Raw genomic sequence first — 19,645 nt, 5'->3', positions numbered from 1 at the left:
GTCACCTAATGAATTGGAGAAAGATGTCAATCATTTACACAACTTTTTCTCTCTCCATTTTTGCTCACTTATATCATTCTCCTCACTTCTAAGAGCATCCATGTTGGTGGAGTAAAAAATTTTAGCATTTAACACTTCAAAAAGCTATTTTATTTATTTTAACACACAATTTTACAATACAATATACATCAATGGTCTTATTTTTACCATCAGTCAAATACTATTGATTTTTATATTAATTTTTTTCTCACTTCTTCTTTACCACAAAACCCACCTAAGTGATAAAATAATATATATATATTCATGCCTTCTTGTTAAAGTGAACTGCTAGTCTTGGCATTTCACTGTAGTAAGAAGGCAATCATTTACACAACTTTTTCTCTCTCTATTTTTGCTCACTTATATCATTCTCCTCACTTTTAAGAGCATCCACATTAGTGGAGTTAAAAATTTTAGCGTTTAACACTTCAGAAAACTATTTTATCTACTTTAATTAACACACAATTTCACAATACAATATGCATCAATGGTCTTATTTTTACCATTAGTCAGTCAAACACTATTTATTTTTTTATTAATTTCTTTCTCACTTCTTCTTTACCACAAAACCCACCTAAGTGATAAAATAATATATTTTTTTTATGCCTTCTTGTTAAAGTGAACTGCTAGTCTTGGTAGTTCAGTGCAGCAAGAAGGCAAAAAAATTTGCCTTTCACTCCACCAATATTGGGAACTAAATTGGAGTTTGAGGTAGTAAAATAGCTAAAAAGCTATTTTACCACCAACAATGGTGATGCTCTAATTCGGCAATCCAATTGCCATTTTACTAATTTTCAGGCAGCCACACAGGCATGGTAGGGAAAAATTGGCAGCAAATTTGGCCATTCAAAGTTTTAGGGCTCGTTTGATAATGTTGTTTTAATAGCATTGTTTAAGTATTGTGAAAATATATATAGGTAAAAAAGTGTTGTGGTTGTTTAAACAGTTGTTTGAACAATACTAACAAACAAGCCTTTAGTAATCAACCTTTCGTTGAAAATAGAAAAGTAGTGCTCATCACAAAATATTAGTTAAACTACTATACTTTAAACTCTACAGTTTTCCGAAAAAAATTCAGTAAATTAAGACTTGATTTATTTTTTTAAAAGCTACAAGGGTAAATTTGTTAATCACCCCTAAATAATAGGGTTCAAAATAATTTTGCCTAAAATATTTTCCAGTACACAAAACTCAGCCCAAGGAACCATCAACTTCCGATAGTCCAAACTCGGCCCAAAACTCATCCAACATCATAAATTAATTTTGAGCCCGTATAAGCCTCATCCTAATAGCTAAAAGCCCTAAACAAGAGAAAAGCACACCCTTGCTTTTAGAGGGGCTTACTATTTGTCCAAATCCAGTTCAGCACAATTAATGCCCAAATAACTCCACCCCTAAAAAAATAAAAAATAAAAAAGCCTAATGACTCGTAGCCCATTCCAGATATGGCAAGTCAAGTATTGAGGGCAAAGCGTCAATGAATTCTTTTGGTGAATTTGTCAAATCTAATTCTTGACTCTTTTTAATCTATTCAAATAAGGCATTTGGATTTTAATCACTCAAATCCAAATCAATGTACTCAAATACTGCTATCCAAACACGCCATTAGTTAATTTGACAATTGAAGTGGCTCTAGTCTACTAGAGAAAAATATAAATTGTTATTTTTTAAAATTTAATTTGACAATTGAGGTGAGTTTTAATGGTCTGCGTTAGGTTGAACTAGATTGTATGAGTTGGAACTGAAAGCCTATAATTTTTTGTAATTCAAAAGTTTGCTGAGGTAGTTACGTCTAAGATTTCACTTGATTTCTTTTTTTCTTGGACCATGAATATAAAGCCTCTTTGTCTAAGTATACTAAGATTTAACTGTATAGTACCACTGTACGTCTAATTATTTCTAAATAAAAATAAAAACGGTACGTCTAATTAAATTCTTTCAATGGATTTTCCTTCTATCGCTCTATTGGCCTGTTTGGAAGTTTAGAGAGGGAGGGGAGTAGAAGAGAGTAGAGGGGAGGAGAGTAGTGGAGAGGAGAGTAAAGGGGAATGGTTACCCTCCACCTTGTTTGGATGTTTTTAAAATTAGTAAGGAGGAAGGAAGTAACTAACCCTTCCTTTTGTTTGGATATTTTAAAAAATAAGATACAAATGAGATAAAATGATTTAAATAGACAAATTTACCCCTATTTAAAAATGAACTTACAACATTTGTCTATGAATTTTTTTTTTGAGAAAACATTGGTATTAATTTGTTAAATTAAATAATTATTTAATCAACATTCTCATTGCAGCAAATACCACTAACTAATAAAATAATAAAACTACTATTAATTATTATAAAATAATTTTTATTACCTTTAAAAAAATATAATAAAAATAAAAAAACCTTCATAAATTTCTACACTTACCTCACATTTCTCATCAATCAAACAAAAAGCTAGCTCCACCTCAGTCTATCATATGACATCCAAAAAGTAAAGTTGAATTCAAAATTTTCTGAGCAACCAAACAAAGACCAAGAGAGAGAGATTGAGACCTCCGGACCAATTCTTCTCGGTAATTCAACATCTCCGGCTTCCAAAACCCTAGCACCACCAGCTGAATCCTCGCAAGCAATCGAATTCGGCGCCAAATCGAGCTTGACGGCTTCGCGAACAGGCTCCTTAAGGCGCATTGGAATTAGAGTGAGGAGCTCCGAAAACGATCCCATTGTCATCGTTTCTACTCTTTAGATTGAGATCGATCGGACTGTGGAGAGACGGTGGCGCAGGCGACGGTTGGTGAGGCTGCGAAGCAGAGGATAACGACGACGAAGAAGCAAAAGGTCTGAGCACGTCCGTGTACAGATCTCCGAACTCGCCGTCATCTTCCATGAGAGAGAGAGAGGTGCGTTTCTTTCTTCTTCTTTTTCTAGAGAGAGAAATAGAAAAAGGGTTGTTTAGCTTCAGTGTTGAAATAGTGAGTTTTTTTTTTTTTTTCATTCAACTTAAATTTTCTCGGGAAACAAACAAAGGTTATTTATATAATCTATTTGTAATTTTGTTAATTTAGAAAGGGTAAATTAGAGATTTTATTTGGTCAATAATGTATGTATTCTACTCTCCCTCCAAATCTCTCCAATTTGGAGGAATTAAAAATGAGGAGTTAGAGGGAGTTGAAACCCCTCCAAACCCCTCCCCCTCCTTCTTAAAAAACTTCCAAACAGGGTAATTGAATCACTCTCCCTCCCTTTACTCTACTCCCCCTCCTTTTTTTAACTCCCAAACAGGCCATATGTGAGAAGAAGTGATCAAAGTGGAAAAGCCCGATGGAATTGTAATCAACGCCCATTGGGCTTTGTAATAGGCTTCTTGGTTTTCTACTTTGGGGATGTAAGACCCATTTTACAAACTCGAATGAACAAGATCGAACCCAAGAAGATACTTCATACTAGGAGGAGATTCATAATTAAGAAGCTCACCTTTTTTTTTTCTTTTTCTTTTCTTTTTTTGTAAAAAGGAAAAGACATTAAAAACTAAAGAGAAGAAACATCAGTTACAGGACAACACCTGTTTAAGTACATCCCAGAACAATCAAAATCTAAAAAATTAACAAGGTCCACAGGCGGACTATGTAAAACACTAAATTCAGTGACTTATTGAGATCCCCTCCTAGTAAGGAAGTCGATGCATTTGTTTGCTTCTCTGTAACAATGGCTAAAGCGGACTTGGGGAATCTATGAAGCCAGAAGCCTGTAGTCATCTAGAATGGAAAGAATTAAATTATTGTGTTGATTCGAGTTGGACAAAACATCAGCCACAGCTTTGGCATCAAGCTCGACTTCCACTGCTAAGTAATTTTTGTTGATACATAGAATAAGCCCATCCCGCAATGCCCATAGCTCAACCATAAAGCTAGTAGTACGCCCAATTTTTCTAATAAACCCCATAACCCAGTAGCCATTCTCATCTCTAGTCAGTCCTCCTCCTGCTACCAACCCCGGATTTTCTAGTGATGAACCATCCGTGTTGAGCTTCAACCAGCCTGGACTTGGTCTCTCCCACCTCACGGGTTTGATTGTAAACCAGGTCTCTTCTTGTACATTTTTGAAGCATAGTACAAACTCTAAAGCACTACTGTTTATATGAGAGGCAAGATTGGTGGGATAACTCTGATTTTGAAAAACACTTTTGTTTCTTTGCTGCCAGAAGGACAAAATGGCAAACATGAATACATACTTCCAAGGGGGTTGGGTAGGGAGAACAATTCTCCCTAATCTTACATTCTCCGAAAGTCAGACATCAAGGTCCCTTGAGAAGAGGTGTCATCATTTTCCGCAATTCCCAATTGTATTCAAACAAGTTTCACCTTCTGGCAATCTCTAAGAGCATGGAGGATGGATTCATGAGCACAATTGCAGATGAGGCATGTAGGATCTTGTAAGACTCCTTTCTTCACAAGGCATTCCTTCACTCCTATAATGTTGTGGAAGCATTTCTAGATGAAATATTGAATTTTTGGAATAATATTTACTTTCCAAATCTAGCCACCTAGGAATTCTTGGTGGTCCTCCTTGGTCAGTGATAGTTTATAGGCACTCTTCAAATCAAAGTTACCATGAGAGCTTGCCGCTCACACCAATCTGTCCCCACCCCTAGAGGCTAAAGCAAAGGGGGTGGCTTGTATGTCCAACTTAACTTGATGGGTAAGGTTTAGGGAGATAGCTGACTAGTCCCATCCTTGGGCTGAAATGACTTCTTTCACTCTCAGGTTGGCTTCTTCCATGGAGAGAATGCCATGAATAGTTTCTCTTAAAGAGCCTAAGCTAGACCAACTATCAAACCAAAAATTTAGATTACTCTCCCTCCTAGAAATCCATCTTGACCCCTTAATAAAGATCTCCCTCCCTTTCTTCACACCCTTCCAAGTTCTTGAGCAAGGAAGTTTGTCACTATTGATAGAGCTAAGTCTCCTGCTGGTGTAATATTTTTTCCTGAGGATTTAGGTCCAAAGTGACTCTTTCTCTGTGTGGAATCTCCTGTTTAACTTAGCAAGTAAGGTTGTGTTACGGCCTTTAGCTGTTTGCAACCCCAAACCACCCTTTTCTTTCGGTTTGGTTATTTTTTGTCATCCCACCCAATGAATTTTCTTGGCTATCTCCGATGAACCCCATAGGAAGTTCTAGCTAATTCTATCAATATTATCTAAATTTTTTCCAAGTAGTGCAGTGCACTGTATTGTATAAGCTGGTATAGTTGATAAGGAGGATTGAATAAGTATCGCTCTACCCGCCATTGAAAGGAGGTTGGCCTTCCACTCGGAAAGCTTTTGCTTAACTCTGTATAGGACAATGTTAAAGTCTTGGCTAGAAGGGTCAGTGTGTTTTATTGGGATGCCAAGGTACTTGCCCAAGGAAGGCGTTGAATGGAACCCGAGGGTGTCGCATAGGTCCTCCCTAGTGTCTCTATCCACATTAGAGGAGAAGTACATCTTGGATTTGGACTCACTAATAGTTTGCCCTGATCTTTGATAGAATATATCTAAAACCTCCCGAATGGCCTTGCAGTTGCTCTGGTTTGCCTTGGCAAAAAGCACTAGGTCGTCCACAAAGAACAAATGAGAAAAACTAGGCCCACTTCTTAAGGCTTTCACCGGTTGCCATAGGTTTTGACTGCATTTTTTCTTAATGAGTTGACCTAGGAAACCAATGCAAAGTATAAAAAGATAAGGGGACAGGGGGTCCCCTTGTCTAATCCCTCAAGAAGGTAAGATCGAGTCCATAGTTCCTTCATTAAAAAGAATAGCTGATGAGACCGTTGTGATACAACTCATAATAACTTCTACAAGATCAGCTGGCATGTTAATGCTGAATAGCCGCTCCCTAATAAATCCCCATTTCAACTTGTCATTGGCCTTTTCTAGATCAATTTTTATGGCCATATAACCCTTTTTTTTCCTTTAGAATTGCTAATTGAGTGAATAAGTTCTTGCATGATTATTGCATTATTTACACCTTTTCTTCCTCGCACAAATGCAATCTGTAAGGGAGAGATCAGCTTGTCCAAGTAGGGTCTTAGTCGATTAACAATTACCTTTGTGACAATCTTATATACTGTGTTGCACAAGCTTATGGGCCTATAATTTCCAATAGTTCCTGGGCTCGAAATTTTTGGAATAATTGCAATAAGAGTTTTATTAAGGTACTCAGGCATTTTCTTTCTTAGGAAGATTTCCTTCATCTCATCCACTACTAATTTACCCATTATATGCCAAAACCATTGGAAGAACCCTGCATGAAGACCATCTGGACCCGATACTTTAAATGGTTTCATTGACCATAGAGCTGCTTTAATTTCCTCGTCTGCCACAGACTAATTAAGAGTATCATTCTCAGTCTGCGAAAGAGTAACCTGCCATTCCGACGTGCTCTGGCTCTTATAGTCAAACCAAAGAAGAGATGTAGAGTAAAAATCCCCAAACCCTTTTTTAATAAACTCCATGACCTCCCTTTCATCATGCATCCATTCACCAACATTATTTTTTAAAGCAAAAATTGTGTTTCTCTTCCTCCTCACTAACGTGGTGACATGGAAGAAAGAAGCGTTGTGGTCCCCAAGTACCATCTAGCTACCCGAGATTTTAAAGCCCATAAATCTCTCTCCTGATCAAGAATGACATCTACCTCTCCATACAATCTTCTCTCAAGGTCAAAAAGGGAGGAGGATGGTCTAATAGCCATGGTCTTTTGAATTCCATTCAACCTTGCAAGGATTCTTTTTTTTCTTTGCAAACACATTTCCAAACTGAGTTTTGTTCCAGTGGTTAGCCTCTTTAGAGAAAGCACCAACTGCATCTAGAAGCTAGTGGGAACAAGACCAAGCCTTTGACACGACTCTAGGAAAGGACAAGTCTGTTAACAAGCAGCTTTGGAATTTGAACGGTCTTAAGAGGTGGATGAAGTGGTTTTGGCCTGGGTTCAAGCAGTACCGGGCAGTGGTCCGAGTGATAGCGAGTTAGGTGAGTAGCTTTGGCCTCAGGAAAGCTAATACACCACTCTGGGTTGACAAAAAACGTCAATTCTTTCTTGGATGAGGACATTCATATCTCTTCGGTTTGTCCAAGTGAACTTGGGTCCCACAAATCCCAAATCCACCATATTACAATTGTCCACACATTCTTTGAATTGTAGAAACCTATTAATGCTAACTGCTTCCCCACCAAATTTATCCTCATCAGTAAGAGTTTATTAAAGTCTCTTGGAATGACCCACGGCATGCTACGCAACTCTGAGAGGGCTGTTAAGTTTTCCCAAAAAATGGCTCGTTCTGCAAATCTGGGGCTAGCATAGACAGCAGAAAATAACCAGGTAGAGTTTGAGGAATATACCTTAACTGTTATGTGAATTTCCTGCTCCATTTTGGAAAGAAGGCTTATGTTCACCCTATCCGAGTTCCAAACTAGCCACAATCCTCCTGCATATCCAATCGTATCCGTATAGATCACCTTATCAAACATAAGTTGTACGAAATTTCTTTTGCATGGTCTCCTCCAATGCAGGTTTCCATGACGACAAAAATGGCTAAATTATGATTCTGAGTAAGCTCCCTAACATGGGACTGAAAGTTGGGTTTTCAAGCACCCCTGCAATTCCACACAATTATATTCATGACAAAGAAGGGATTGGGGGAGGACATTCATCAATCAAAGGAAGAAGCTTAATTTGTTCCATCAAATTCCATGCCGTCCTTTTCAACCACACCCCTGACTGGCCCTTCCCTTGATCCAATTTTGAAGCACACCCATCTCCATCATTCTTTCCTCTTGTAGTGATTCCCACAGATCCTCTACGTAGAATATCAGAGTTAGGAATATCTGAGTCACGGGTTTTCATAACACCCTCCCCTCCTCCTCTAGGCTCAGAGCATCTGTCAAAGGTAGCCACCATGAGTTCTTCCTCTCCTGCCAAACTAGCTCTGTCACCAATGGGAGGTCCATCCTCATACTCTTCTCCGTTGGAGAGAGAGTTACTCTCCAAACTTCTTTGATTTTTCACATGATTCCCCCTATAACATGGGTTGATTCCACTCTGATCTCTACTAATTTGTCCAGGTTTGTTGCCCATCTTTGACTTGGCTAGGCATAAGATTTGAAAATTGGAGCTTGAAAATTGAAATTTGGGAAAAGAGCTTAGTTGTAGTTCATGCTTTGTCAGCTTAAAAGTGAGGTATTGAGAGGAAGAGGCAAATTCTTTGCCTTCTTTCTCGGTGCTTCCAACATTAGCTGAAGAAGCCCTATCCTTATAAATGACTCTTTTACCCTTATTGGGTTGTTTTGGGCCAAGGCCTTTAGCCTAAAACTAGAAGAGATATTTTCCTAGCCCCTCTAGCTTCTTTTGTTTTTGGTTAGAAGTCCCTTGGCCCATCAACTTGGTATTCCCTTGGCCCAACATGCTTAGCCCAATGTCAGATTACTCTATGGGGTTTTTCCTTTTACTATCTCGCATGATTTCCTTTCCAGATTCTGTTTTGAAGGTAGTGGAGTTGATACGTACCTAATCGGGGGGGGTGTCCCTACTATACGTCATCGTACTAGCAGTACCAATCCTCCTTAGGGATTTGTTCCCATTCTTCCTGCGTGTCACTACCAGCAAAGGTCCCTACAAGTCCTCTTGTCCTTCCTCAGGGCCAGCCTGGTACACCTTAGCGTGTGTAGGGTCATGTTGATCACGTGGGACTTCCTTTGCCATCTTTGAACCCTCCGCCTCCATGCTACCAGTCTGCCTTGTGCGCCGAATAACATACGGACATGCTTCCTTTCTGTGCCCAATCCGACCACAGCAGAAACATAGTTTTTGGATGCCCTCATAGACCACCATTTGTTCTATATTGCCAATAATAATTGTCATGATCAGTGGTTTTCCCACATCAACTTGAACACATAGCTTGGAATATCGACCCCTCGACTCCAAAGCTGTGTGCGTATCAATCCTGAGAACATTGCCAATTGATTTCCCAATTTCTTTAGGGACTTCAACTTCATAACATTCAATAGGTAGCTCATTCAGCCTTACCCAAACTGCTATCGAAGAGACACTTGTTGTAGATGGCCTGAAATTTGGTTCCCAAGGTCTAATGGAGAGGAGGTGTTCTCCAATAAACCACGGGTCATTCTCTAGGACAGCGTTATAGTCCTCCTTCATAGAGAATCTAATTAGAAATAACTCCTTCCCTAAATCTACACAATCAACCTTCCCAGATGGTCTCCACAAGGCCATAATCTTAGATTGGAGGAAAGAGAAGCCCACATTTCTCCCGTAGACCTTTACTATCAGAGATATTAACCAGGGGGCTTGAATGCACTGCTTAACTTTAGGGGAGAGGGTTACTACTGCAAAGCCTTCTCTAAGGACCGATATTACTTGATCTTTCTCTGGTTCAGCTTCCATCTGAACTGTGAAATCAAAAGCCTGATTGTAAGCCCTTGGAATGTCGCCCAATAGCTTCTCTTTGAAGGAAAACTTGAGCAGAACCTGTTCATTGCCCACGAAGGGAGCACCCAAGAAGTGGCCTTGGTTTTCATTGAAGTTGGCATGATGGACATCCTTGTCTTTTTTGTTACTCCTAGCTAGTTTAGCCTCTTCCTCTCAAGAGAGAAAAGGAGAGCTCTCTTGCATGATGTTTTCTGGACGGTTCGTAGTATAATTAAGAAGCTCACTTCATAAAAAAGAAGCACAATGCCTTAGGAACGACTCTCTGACCTGTTAAAAAATTGTGCAAATGTTCCATACTCTTTGTTCATGGACAACTACTTCTCAAGCCCAATACCCATAAACGTCTATGCAAGACTTTGAACTTTTAATAAGTTTAGCCCAAATGAATGGTTTTACTAAAATATTGTTTATGTTTAAATATAAATTTTTGACAAAGTTTGGGTCCAAATCTGTTTGAAACCATTTTTGGGACAATAGGATCATAAGATAAAAGGTTGTGAACCGAGATAATTTATTGAATATAAAAGATAGTTAAGCCAATTTGAGATAACCAATCTCCTAAACTTAGAGAGGAAATAGACATTTTTGTTAATTTTTTGATTAATTCTCATTAATGCATTTAACCATACATAAATAGTTAAGGATAAAATAACCTCATCAACAAATCTTAAAATATTGGAACTAATTCTATCCTAAAACATAAGAATTTGCTTTTATAACAACAAACACACACACACACAAAGGAGAGAGAAAGGGATTTTAACACAAAGGCAAACCACAAACTCTGCTCAAAAGTCATGGTAACTTTTAAGGGATGGTGGAATAAGTTATACTATACATAACACACTCTTTTAAACCTTATTCTATCACTAAACTAAATTCAAATAATTTATTCATCACTAAGGTCATAACAGAGACTATCTCATAAGACATCTTTCTCACAACATGTAGGACACATATTGTGAAATAGATGTCTTACAAAATAATTTTTTAAATATTACAGTAGTTTTTTTTTTCCTCTTTCTTCACTAAAACCAATTTTTTTCCAAATTAAATTGGCACCATTTATTGTCCATTCTATTAGAAAACATTTCTTTAATCAAGCAAACATGTCTTTAATCAAGCTTAGATCTCTTGGAGTTATCATTCAATTATCCCATCCTCAATTTACCTAGAATTTAAATTACCAAAAAACAATATTACAATGTCTAGCTTCCTTACTATGGAGTTGAAATCAGAAACAACGAAGATAGAGAATATTTCCAAGTAATCAATAGTAGTTAAGGGTGAGATAATTCAACTAATGCTTACTCAATTTCAGCTAATTCATTGCAGAAATTGAGTAAGCATTAGTTATATTATCTCACCCTCAACTACTATTGATTACAAGGAATCAATAATAGTTGAGGGTGAGAAAATATAACTAATACTTACTCATTTCTGTAATGAATTAGCTAATAATAATATGCTTCTAGATAAAGAAAAGTAAAAACAGATCACATATCTCATAGATTTGAATACTACCAAGAACAGTGGCATAATATGATCTCCTTCCGAAAGATAACCAAGATTCAAATCCTCTCTACCCCACTTATTACCACAATTGTATTATAATTAATTGTTGTCAATTTTAACTTATCAAAAAAAAAATTAATTGTTGTCAATTTCAATCCATTCTAATAAAAAAACGGCCAAATGACCCTATTTTGATTAGTTAAATGGTACAATTCACCCATCTACCATGCCTGAGGTTGCTGCTTAAGGCCTCGTAGAAGAGGTGGTATCTTGGGTAAAAGTTGCATACAATGCCTCTCTCATGCAAACAAAGTTTCTCTTTAAACTAATTTGGAGAGATACTTTATTTAGCTAAACTAAAAACTTTTTACTGAAAATATTATAGAAAAAACTAAAAACTAGTTGAATAATACAATGTGACCCATGAATAATACAAAAAAATGCAATGAGATCTATGAATAGTACCAAGAATAAGGTAAAAACTCTAATAAGCTTAAGCTTTCATCACTTCCCAAACGCACTCTAAGTATGAATTTTGAAAATATAATCGTTGGATTGCATATTCTTATTATATTCTTCATGCTTGCAAAATTTTAAAAAGATCAAAGATCAATTTGTTAGAAATATTTTAGTGAATAAACAAGTTTTGATACATAAATAATATCTCAAATAATTAGCAAGAACATAAAATAAAAGAGTTTAGAACAATCTCACAATGCTATAGAATCACGCTACGAAAGCGTTGTCCTTAAAAGTTGATTCGTGTCACTCGGAGTAAAACTCGGTGCGACTGGTTCTCTTGGCCAAACAACCCTCCAAGATTAAACTATAGCGTTAACCTTCGTGATGAACACACTTCCACTCACGAAGGTTCAAGAACAACCCTCTATTGCATTTCCTTAGAACAAATATAAATTGTAGAAAAATATGTGGAAGAGACATATAATAGGATTGTGTATATCTAAATATAGAGTAGTAAAAAAACTTATAGGGAAGAGTGTGATGATGGATATTATATAGGTTATTCATGACAATAATAACTTACAGTTATTGGTAACTAATAATCTATAAAAGTCCAAAGGCTATATTATCCATTATTGTCCAACGGTTATTTTTCTCATAATTGCCCACAGCTATTTTACTCATAAATTCCTAACAGCTAGAAAATAAATAATAATAAAAGTGTTTGAAACACACACCCACACTAACTCAATTGCTATGTTATCATGAAATGTTAAAATTTCAAGCTTTTGTGATCTAAAATTGTGTATAAAAAATAAGTTTTTTGATCGAATAGTACACAATATCCGTTTTGAATGAAATTTGATATGCATGTTAAGAACATAAAGAATATAAAATTCAACGGTTAGATTTTTAAAATTCACACTAAAAAAATAGATATATGACAAATTTGAAGAGTTTCACTGCATACTAGTTAAGTATCTCAGGAGCCTGCTCCATCCCTTCTCTCAGGGGAAAGGATTAAGTGCCACTTGTTCGCTGATGCGATGGAATTAAGTGAAGTTCAAATGATTACGTGCTTCATCTGACCGTATGCACTCCTTATAGGTGAAGCAATGCGTTTTAATTTTCATCTTTTACTTCTCTAAGCGTTTCACCTAAATTCTTGTTTATTGTGTTATTTTAAGATTTTCATAAACAAGAGAATGGAAGACAATAAGGAATTCGAGCAACAAAATTGAATTAAATATGTATTACCATATCCAGTTTGATATCTAATTCTATTAAGTTCGGCATGGCTAAATCATCATGCTCCCTGACAAAATTTTGGGCAAACCTTTCTGTAAAAAGAAAGCAGTTGACCCAATGGACCAGAGATTTATAAACCAAAATCTATTGTCAATCTAGAAAACAATGCAAAAGAGTGGAAACTATCACCAGTTTTCATGTGGAGGGAGGCCTTTAGGGCTATTTTCTACTGCACAATCCATTTAGCATGTACCCTCATCTGGTTTTTGAGCAATTTCTTCGGCTGAGCTGGTATCATCTTCCATTTCTTCCTCATTTTCATCCTTAGTTGATCCTACCACAGCATCTTCAAGCTCTTCAGAAGCATCCTCTTCATTTGCAAAACTCCACCCAGAAATGATCTTTCCTTCTTGTCTATCATGGAAGTCTGTAGCTAACGAGAGTCTTCCACAGGCTTCAGAGCTTATTTTAGAAGCACCCTTGTTGGCCATCTCCTTAGCTTGCTGAGACAGATTCAAATTGCCAGTTTTCAAGTCCTGGACTTTCCCATCAATAATTTTCATTTCTGAAGAGGAATTAAGGCCAAATCCACCTATTTGGACTCCAGCAAATTCCTGATGAACTTGATTGTGGAACGCAGGCATCATTAGATTGTTTATTTTGATATCCATGTCGTCAATTGTGTGAGTTGTTACAATATTTGAGATATTTTCATTGTTTTCTGGCTCCATGGTGGCCGAGTGAGATGCTTTATCTTTGTCTTCCACCTTATAAAGGATAACTTTCTCAAAAATATGTGATTTACTCTCAGGTTGAGTTGTACATGGTGGAGAAATTCTAGCTCTAGTTCTGGGATGAGACTCGCCAAGAGAAGGTAATGCATTGGCTGATCGTTTCTTTGGTTTCCCTCTCTTTGATGGTTGCCCAGCTGAACAAGTACCAATAACTTGGGCAATGGGCTCTCCCACATTTGGTTTCAAAGATGAGACTTCTATTTCAAGTCTTATTAATCGGTTCTTGTAGTCGACTATTTCTGCTTGCAAGCGATTAATTACATTCCATAGCTGAACATTCTCTGCTGACTGCAACCTCACAACAGAAAATCCAGCTTATTTATGCATAATGAGAAAATTTACGAGACAATACTAACATTATATGAATTGAAGAAAAGAGCTCATACTTGAGCATCCCAAAGTTTCTGATGCTTTTGAGGAAGTTTTGCCTCAGGCCTGATGATTCCTCTTTGAAAAGATTGTGGTAAAGAATTGTAGCCATATGCTCCTGAGACATTGTAAGTGCAAGGAGATTGTGATTGCTGTGCCTGACCCCAAAAATGTGAGGGATCCCAAGTACCTGTAAACAGGATAATCTGTACTGTTACATGACTCAAATTACATTTATATAGCAGTGAAAGAACTCTATTGCTATTTTCCTTTTTGTAAGTCCTTGACAATTATTTACTAATATTGAAATTCCAAAGTTTTAAAGCTGGAGAAATTCAACAAGAAGAACATGTGTTCTGCATATAGGAAATGATTCCTGAATTGTTCAACATCTTCATAAGATCAATGAATCAAGGTCCATTTATACTTGCAATTTACAAAATAAAATTATAGTTTACACAAATCAGGTATCGGATTCAAGATGATAATATACCCAACAAAATGCATTACAACATATAGCACAAGAAAATTACTAAAATTGCACACTTACCTGGAAAAGCAGGATACGTGTACCCTACAGGGTAACAGAAGTTAGAAATTTGTGGTTGGTTACTTGATGAAGTTCCTCCTCCTATAGCACCAGGAGCTTGCCAGCCAAAATCAGTTGTACCAAGGGGAGTGAACAGCTGAAAAGTAGTGGGCGCATTCGCTGCGGATAATGGGTAAACGGGTCGCTGTAGCATGCAAAATGGTGCTGTTGGTTGAACAAACTGTGGTGGCTGTCCATACTGGGCCAGTTTGCTAGCAGGATTTTGTTGAGGATGTGGTAATTGCTGCCCTTGGCTCTGCATGATAGGTGAGGGTGATTGAGTTGGATCCACAGCATGTTGATCTGGGCATGGCCAATGTAAAACAGCTGGTAGATGCTGCTGGTTTAGGGAAGGTGCATTGTCATGCGAGGGGCTACCACTTATGCTAATCTTTGTTGAGAGTGCTGCATTGGGTTGGCTTTGGTCTTCCTTGGTCTGTTCATGATCAGAATCATTTTAATAGACTATAAGAATCGATTTTAACTCATAATTCCTGTTTAATGAGTATCTCCATAAATGTATCCAAAAGCATTATCCAGCAACAGAAAGATATAAGCATGAAGCATCTTTTTATAGTACAAAATGTAAGAAAAATATTAATGCACTTCTTAAGAATGGAATTACGATATAAACACACACAAAGGAAGAAGAATGAAATTACCATACACACGCACACAAAGAACAGAACAAGAAAAATGAAAAATCTATTCCACAGAGATGATTTGTTCGTCTATAAAATAATCATACTCATAAATGTGATAACAAACATATACCATGCTGTGTACCATTATCAATTAAGAAGGATGAAATAACCCTTGAGAGGCAACATTCCTATGGATTTTGTTGGGCATATTATATTGCTGAATACCAAAATGCAGTGTGAAATAAAACAAAAGGACATTGAAATTTGAAACCCACTAAGGTGAATGAAACATTCAGTTTTAAAATGAAAAACATTTGATAGATAATACAAGAGAAGAAAGGGTTTAGCATAATCTGGGGTTAAATAACATTATAAAGACAAACCCTTTTCAGGAAAGGAAAAAAGAGAAGTGTTTCTTACAAAGGGCTCATCTGTCTCAGGTTCTTGACCCCTTAAGGAAGCAAGTGTTTGATCCTTCTTCATAACACAAAGATAGTTGACAAATGCTCAAAAAAATTTCCTCTTTTTTTTTGGCGTGAAAGAGTAAAGCCAGTGCTTTAGAATTTAGACACTCAATAGATGAAACATGAAAGAGATGGAAAAAGAGGTTTATGTCTTCTCTCAAACCCAGAGAATGTGACGCAATTTTTTACAGCTTTTCCAGATACCTGTTACTATTGTTTAGTTGCAGACCTGTCCTCTGTTTGTTTCAACCAATTACAAATATTTAAAGCGCACACAGTGAGAGAGACTGAGAGAGAAAAGACTGAAAGGCTGCAAAGAAGTGCGCCGTCGATTGCTGTTGTTCAGGCGTGACGCCTGTAGAAACGCCAGTGTATGTACGCTACCCATTTAAATGTGTGCTTTTTTTAATTAAAAAAAAAATTATGGTCACGATGATATTATGCATTTAAAAAGTTTTTTAAAAATGGTTTATTAGTGCATATTTTAGGAGTACATTTTAAAGTAATTTTTTTTTGGGGTAAACCATGATAAATGCATAAACTTAAGAATTAACAAGTCTGTTATAACATTCTCAAAAAAAAAAAAAAAAAAAATCTGTTATAAAATATATTTGCCTTATCATAGACTAAAATACTACCCACCACTAGCAATGGGCTCAAAAAGACAACAAAAGAAGATAGAGCAGTCGCTCCTATTTAAGCCAATGCATCAACGCATTGATTAGCTTCTCAAAATGCATGTACAATCTGCTTATTGGGAATTTCCCTCAACAGGTTCCTGCAATCAGTCAATAAGGGTTCCATTAGCAAATTTACATTGTTGTTAGTCATGAATAGCACTACACAAGTTTGAAGGCATACGTTAGTAATTTTTTTTTTACTTCTATAATTTATAATATTCCCACCTCCATAAAGAAATATCAGTTTAATGGGAATAAATGAATAATGCAATCAAACTTGCCCTCTTTGGAAACAAGCAAGCGAGCCGTAGTTTTACACTAGCTGCAATTGCCTTGGCAAGAAGCAAGATAAAATAAATTAAGGGTGTGTTTAAATATCACTTATTTTGCTAAAACTGAAAAATTATTGTTGAAAATATTGTAGGAAAAGGTAAAAGTTAGTTGAAATAGTACAGTGGGACCATGAATAGTGCTAAAAAGTGCAGTAGGACCTATCAATAGTAACAAAAATAAGCTAAATAGCAAAATAATTTTAATTTTTAATCTTAACTCAAACGCACACTAAATAGTCATCAAAAGGATGAGAGAAAGTGACAAATTGCTTTCTTGTGGTACTTGGAAATGTAGCCGTTGCAGTTGCAGCACCATGAAATTCGTGTTATAAAACTACTTAAATATTTGAGGAACATTTTCCCGAACCTAGTAAGTAGTAACCCATATCATATAGAGAGAAACAAGCAACCATTGAAGGAATTGTGCAAAAAAAAATAGAGATTAGCTAGCATAATAAACTGCTTAATTATAATATACAACCAGTGGGGTCTTTGCATTCTTTAATTTTAATGCTAAATATATGCAATGGGTAAAAGTATGGTGGTGTTAACTTTCCTACAATAAATTTTGTTGTTTGAAGGAAGCACTGTTGAAACTAAGTATATCATGAGACATCAGGAGGGTGTATTCAATAAAATGTACTTGAATGAATTAGAATGTGTTCTTAATAGATTCAAAGAATGTGTACCTAGGAATGTCAAACAGTCAAAGAGAGTCCTTGGTTTAATGCATCTTGGCCAAGTCAGAGAGGTACATAGGAAGGTCTAAGAGAGTGCTCCGAAAAGTCTCCTCGATTAAAGAGAGTTCTCAACCTAATGCATCTTAATCAAGTCAAAGGGAGTATCTAGAAAGGTCTGAGAGAATACTTCAGAAAGTCTCCTCGGCCTAATACACATCGATCAAGTCAGAGAGAGTACCTAGGAGGGTCTAAGAGAATGCTCTGAAAAATCTCCTTGGCCAAAGGGAGTCATTGGCCTAATGCACGCCAGTCAAGTTAGAGGGGATACCTAGGAGGGTTTGAAAGAGTGCTCCGGAAAGTCTCCTCTGCCAAAAGAAGTCATCGGCCTAATGCACCTCGGCCAAGTCAGAAGGACTACCTAGGAAGATCTGGGAAAATACTCCGGAAAGTCTATTTGGCCAAAGGCAGATAATCCCTCAAAGGGTCAGAGTTCTAAGAGAATTAAAGAGAGAGAGAGAGAGAGAGAGCCCTTTTATAATGAAGATCTTTGCATGGCTGACTATGTGGTCAATTTAGGCTTAATGTACAAAACATGTCATCATGCATGACTCTTTGGTATTACGTATGCCTAATTTAATAGGTTACATATGCTCAAAAGAAAATTGTAGTTGCATTCACTTTGTTTGAAAATGGGACCCCCCACAATATACTTTAATAAAACATTTTAAAAAAAATTATGGAAAAATGAAAAAATTACCATCTTTTTTTTTACAATTTTTTTTTTCAATTTCAATATTTTTTTACCATTTTTTCAATTCCTTATAAAAAGTTTTCTAAATATATACATTAACCGAACTCTTTGTAAAAATCATTATTCCATTAGAAGATTTTTAGAAACCAAATAACATTCCAAAAATAAATAAAAAAGACTTAAAGAGATGCTTCCCAGGGAAAATAAAATGGCAACACTTGGCATTAAGGAGCATGTAAAAGATTAATTTAATAATGATTTCAGAAATATTCAGGAGATCAACAAGAGGATGATGGAGGCTGAGGGAGCAAGACTATGGAAAGGAACGTTGTGCGTGGAAGACCACCCTCTCCATTTTCCTCCTCTGATCAAAATCCATTTTGATTGCAGAACAGGATGCCCAAACAAAACAAATTATCCCTTTCTTCAATACCTCTAATATTGTACCTGCACGTGTACTTTGCGAAAAGATTAAGGTAATCGTGAACCAATAGATAGATTAAACGAGTCTGGATAAAATCAGGTTGCTTGAGGCTTGAAGACAAATCCCAATCTAACATAATTCAAGGTTGTATTCAAATCCATAATCCAATATTAAGTCTAAAATGGGCCAGCAAGTAAAATGTCATATCAATCAAATTGGGCTCATGACAGTTCACCTAAACCACCCACCCATGTTGCAGTATGGTAGCCTACAATCACAGAGAGAGTTGTTGTTACTTGTTATCAACGTGCCCGTAAAGCCACAACCTCGCAATATTTCTAAGATGTAAAGAGAGGAGCTGTCACTTGGGAAAATACATGCTTCTCTTTAATATTTTCCAATCTGGAATAAACCCCTGGCCGGGTAGCCCCTCTCTGAAAATCAGTGTCGAATCTCTTCACATCCTCACAAATAAACCCTTTATTTTTCAACCCTTGAGAATTTTCAATGAAATCATATGAAAACTCAGCTACAGGTAATAGTCTTGATCCTGTGTTACTTTAGGAACCTAAAATTTACTGGGGCCTATTAATGGAAACTAACAACAGATTTTTTTTTTTGATAAACTGCAATTCATTGAAAACTAAGTAAAAGAACAACTTGGAGAATCAACCTCACAAATGGCGTCAATGGCTGGTGGGAGATTCTCCTTATTGAAAAACCTAACAGATTTAAAAGCATTTATTGTTAGCTGCTGGTTCAATTTTTCAAATATCCATTGATGGAATAGAGGAATTAACACTGGCGCAATTGAAGCTGCCAATATGGGGGCTCTATAAATGCACATTATTTAGCATTTAGCATAGTTGGCAGTGTGAGGACCAAACACATGCCTGATAATTCAGTGAGGGGAACAAAAGAGCATAGATGGAATATGGTCTCAGTCTGAACAGTTTTGCTTAGGGCATTGCAAATTTTAAAAAATTGTTGCTGCTTTACATATGCTAAATAATTGAGAATCCTAAAGAGCTATTGGTAGAATATATATCAAGGTAAACATCTCTTACAAAGATACAAACTTTCTAACAAAAGTAATATACTCAGCAAATAATCAAATGAACAAAGCACAGGATATTGAACAAGGCTCTAAACCTAGAAATTCCACAAGTAACAATAAACAATC

General features: G+C 36.5%; 2 protein-coding genes across 2 annotated transcripts; both read right to left on the bottom strand.

Moving 5' to 3' along the window:
- Positions 1–8,676: 8,676 nt before the first annotated feature.
- On the bottom strand, positions 8,677–9,465 carry LOC142625320 (uncharacterized protein At4g02000-like). Its single transcript, XM_075798998.1, has one exon. The coding sequence runs from the start codon at positions 9,463–9,465 to the stop codon at positions 8,677–8,679; it is 789 nt and encodes a 262-aa protein (XP_075655113.1).
- Positions 9,466–12,714: 3,249 nt separating this feature from the next.
- Positions 12,715–15,848, bottom strand: LOC142626294 (uncharacterized). The gene is made up of 4 exons (XM_075800106.1): positions 15,552–15,848; positions 14,449–14,923; positions 13,916–14,088; positions 12,715–13,817 (listed from the first exon to the last, which is right to left on the bottom strand). The coding sequence occupies exons 1-4, from the start codon at positions 15,612–15,614 to the stop codon at positions 12,978–12,980; spliced, it is 1,551 nt and encodes a 516-aa protein (XP_075656221.1). The 5' UTR covers positions 15,615–15,848; the 3' UTR covers positions 12,715–12,977.
- Between the last annotated feature and the right edge of the window lie 3,797 nt (positions 15,849–19,645).

The sequence above is a fragment of the Castanea sativa genome, chromosome 2, assembly GCF_040712315.1.
Source record: "Castanea sativa cultivar Marrone di Chiusa Pesio chromosome 2, ASM4071231v1".
Taxonomy (NCBI): domain Eukaryota; kingdom Viridiplantae; phylum Streptophyta; class Magnoliopsida; order Fagales; family Fagaceae; genus Castanea; species Castanea sativa.
This window is presented reverse-complemented; position numbering and strand designations above follow the sequence as displayed.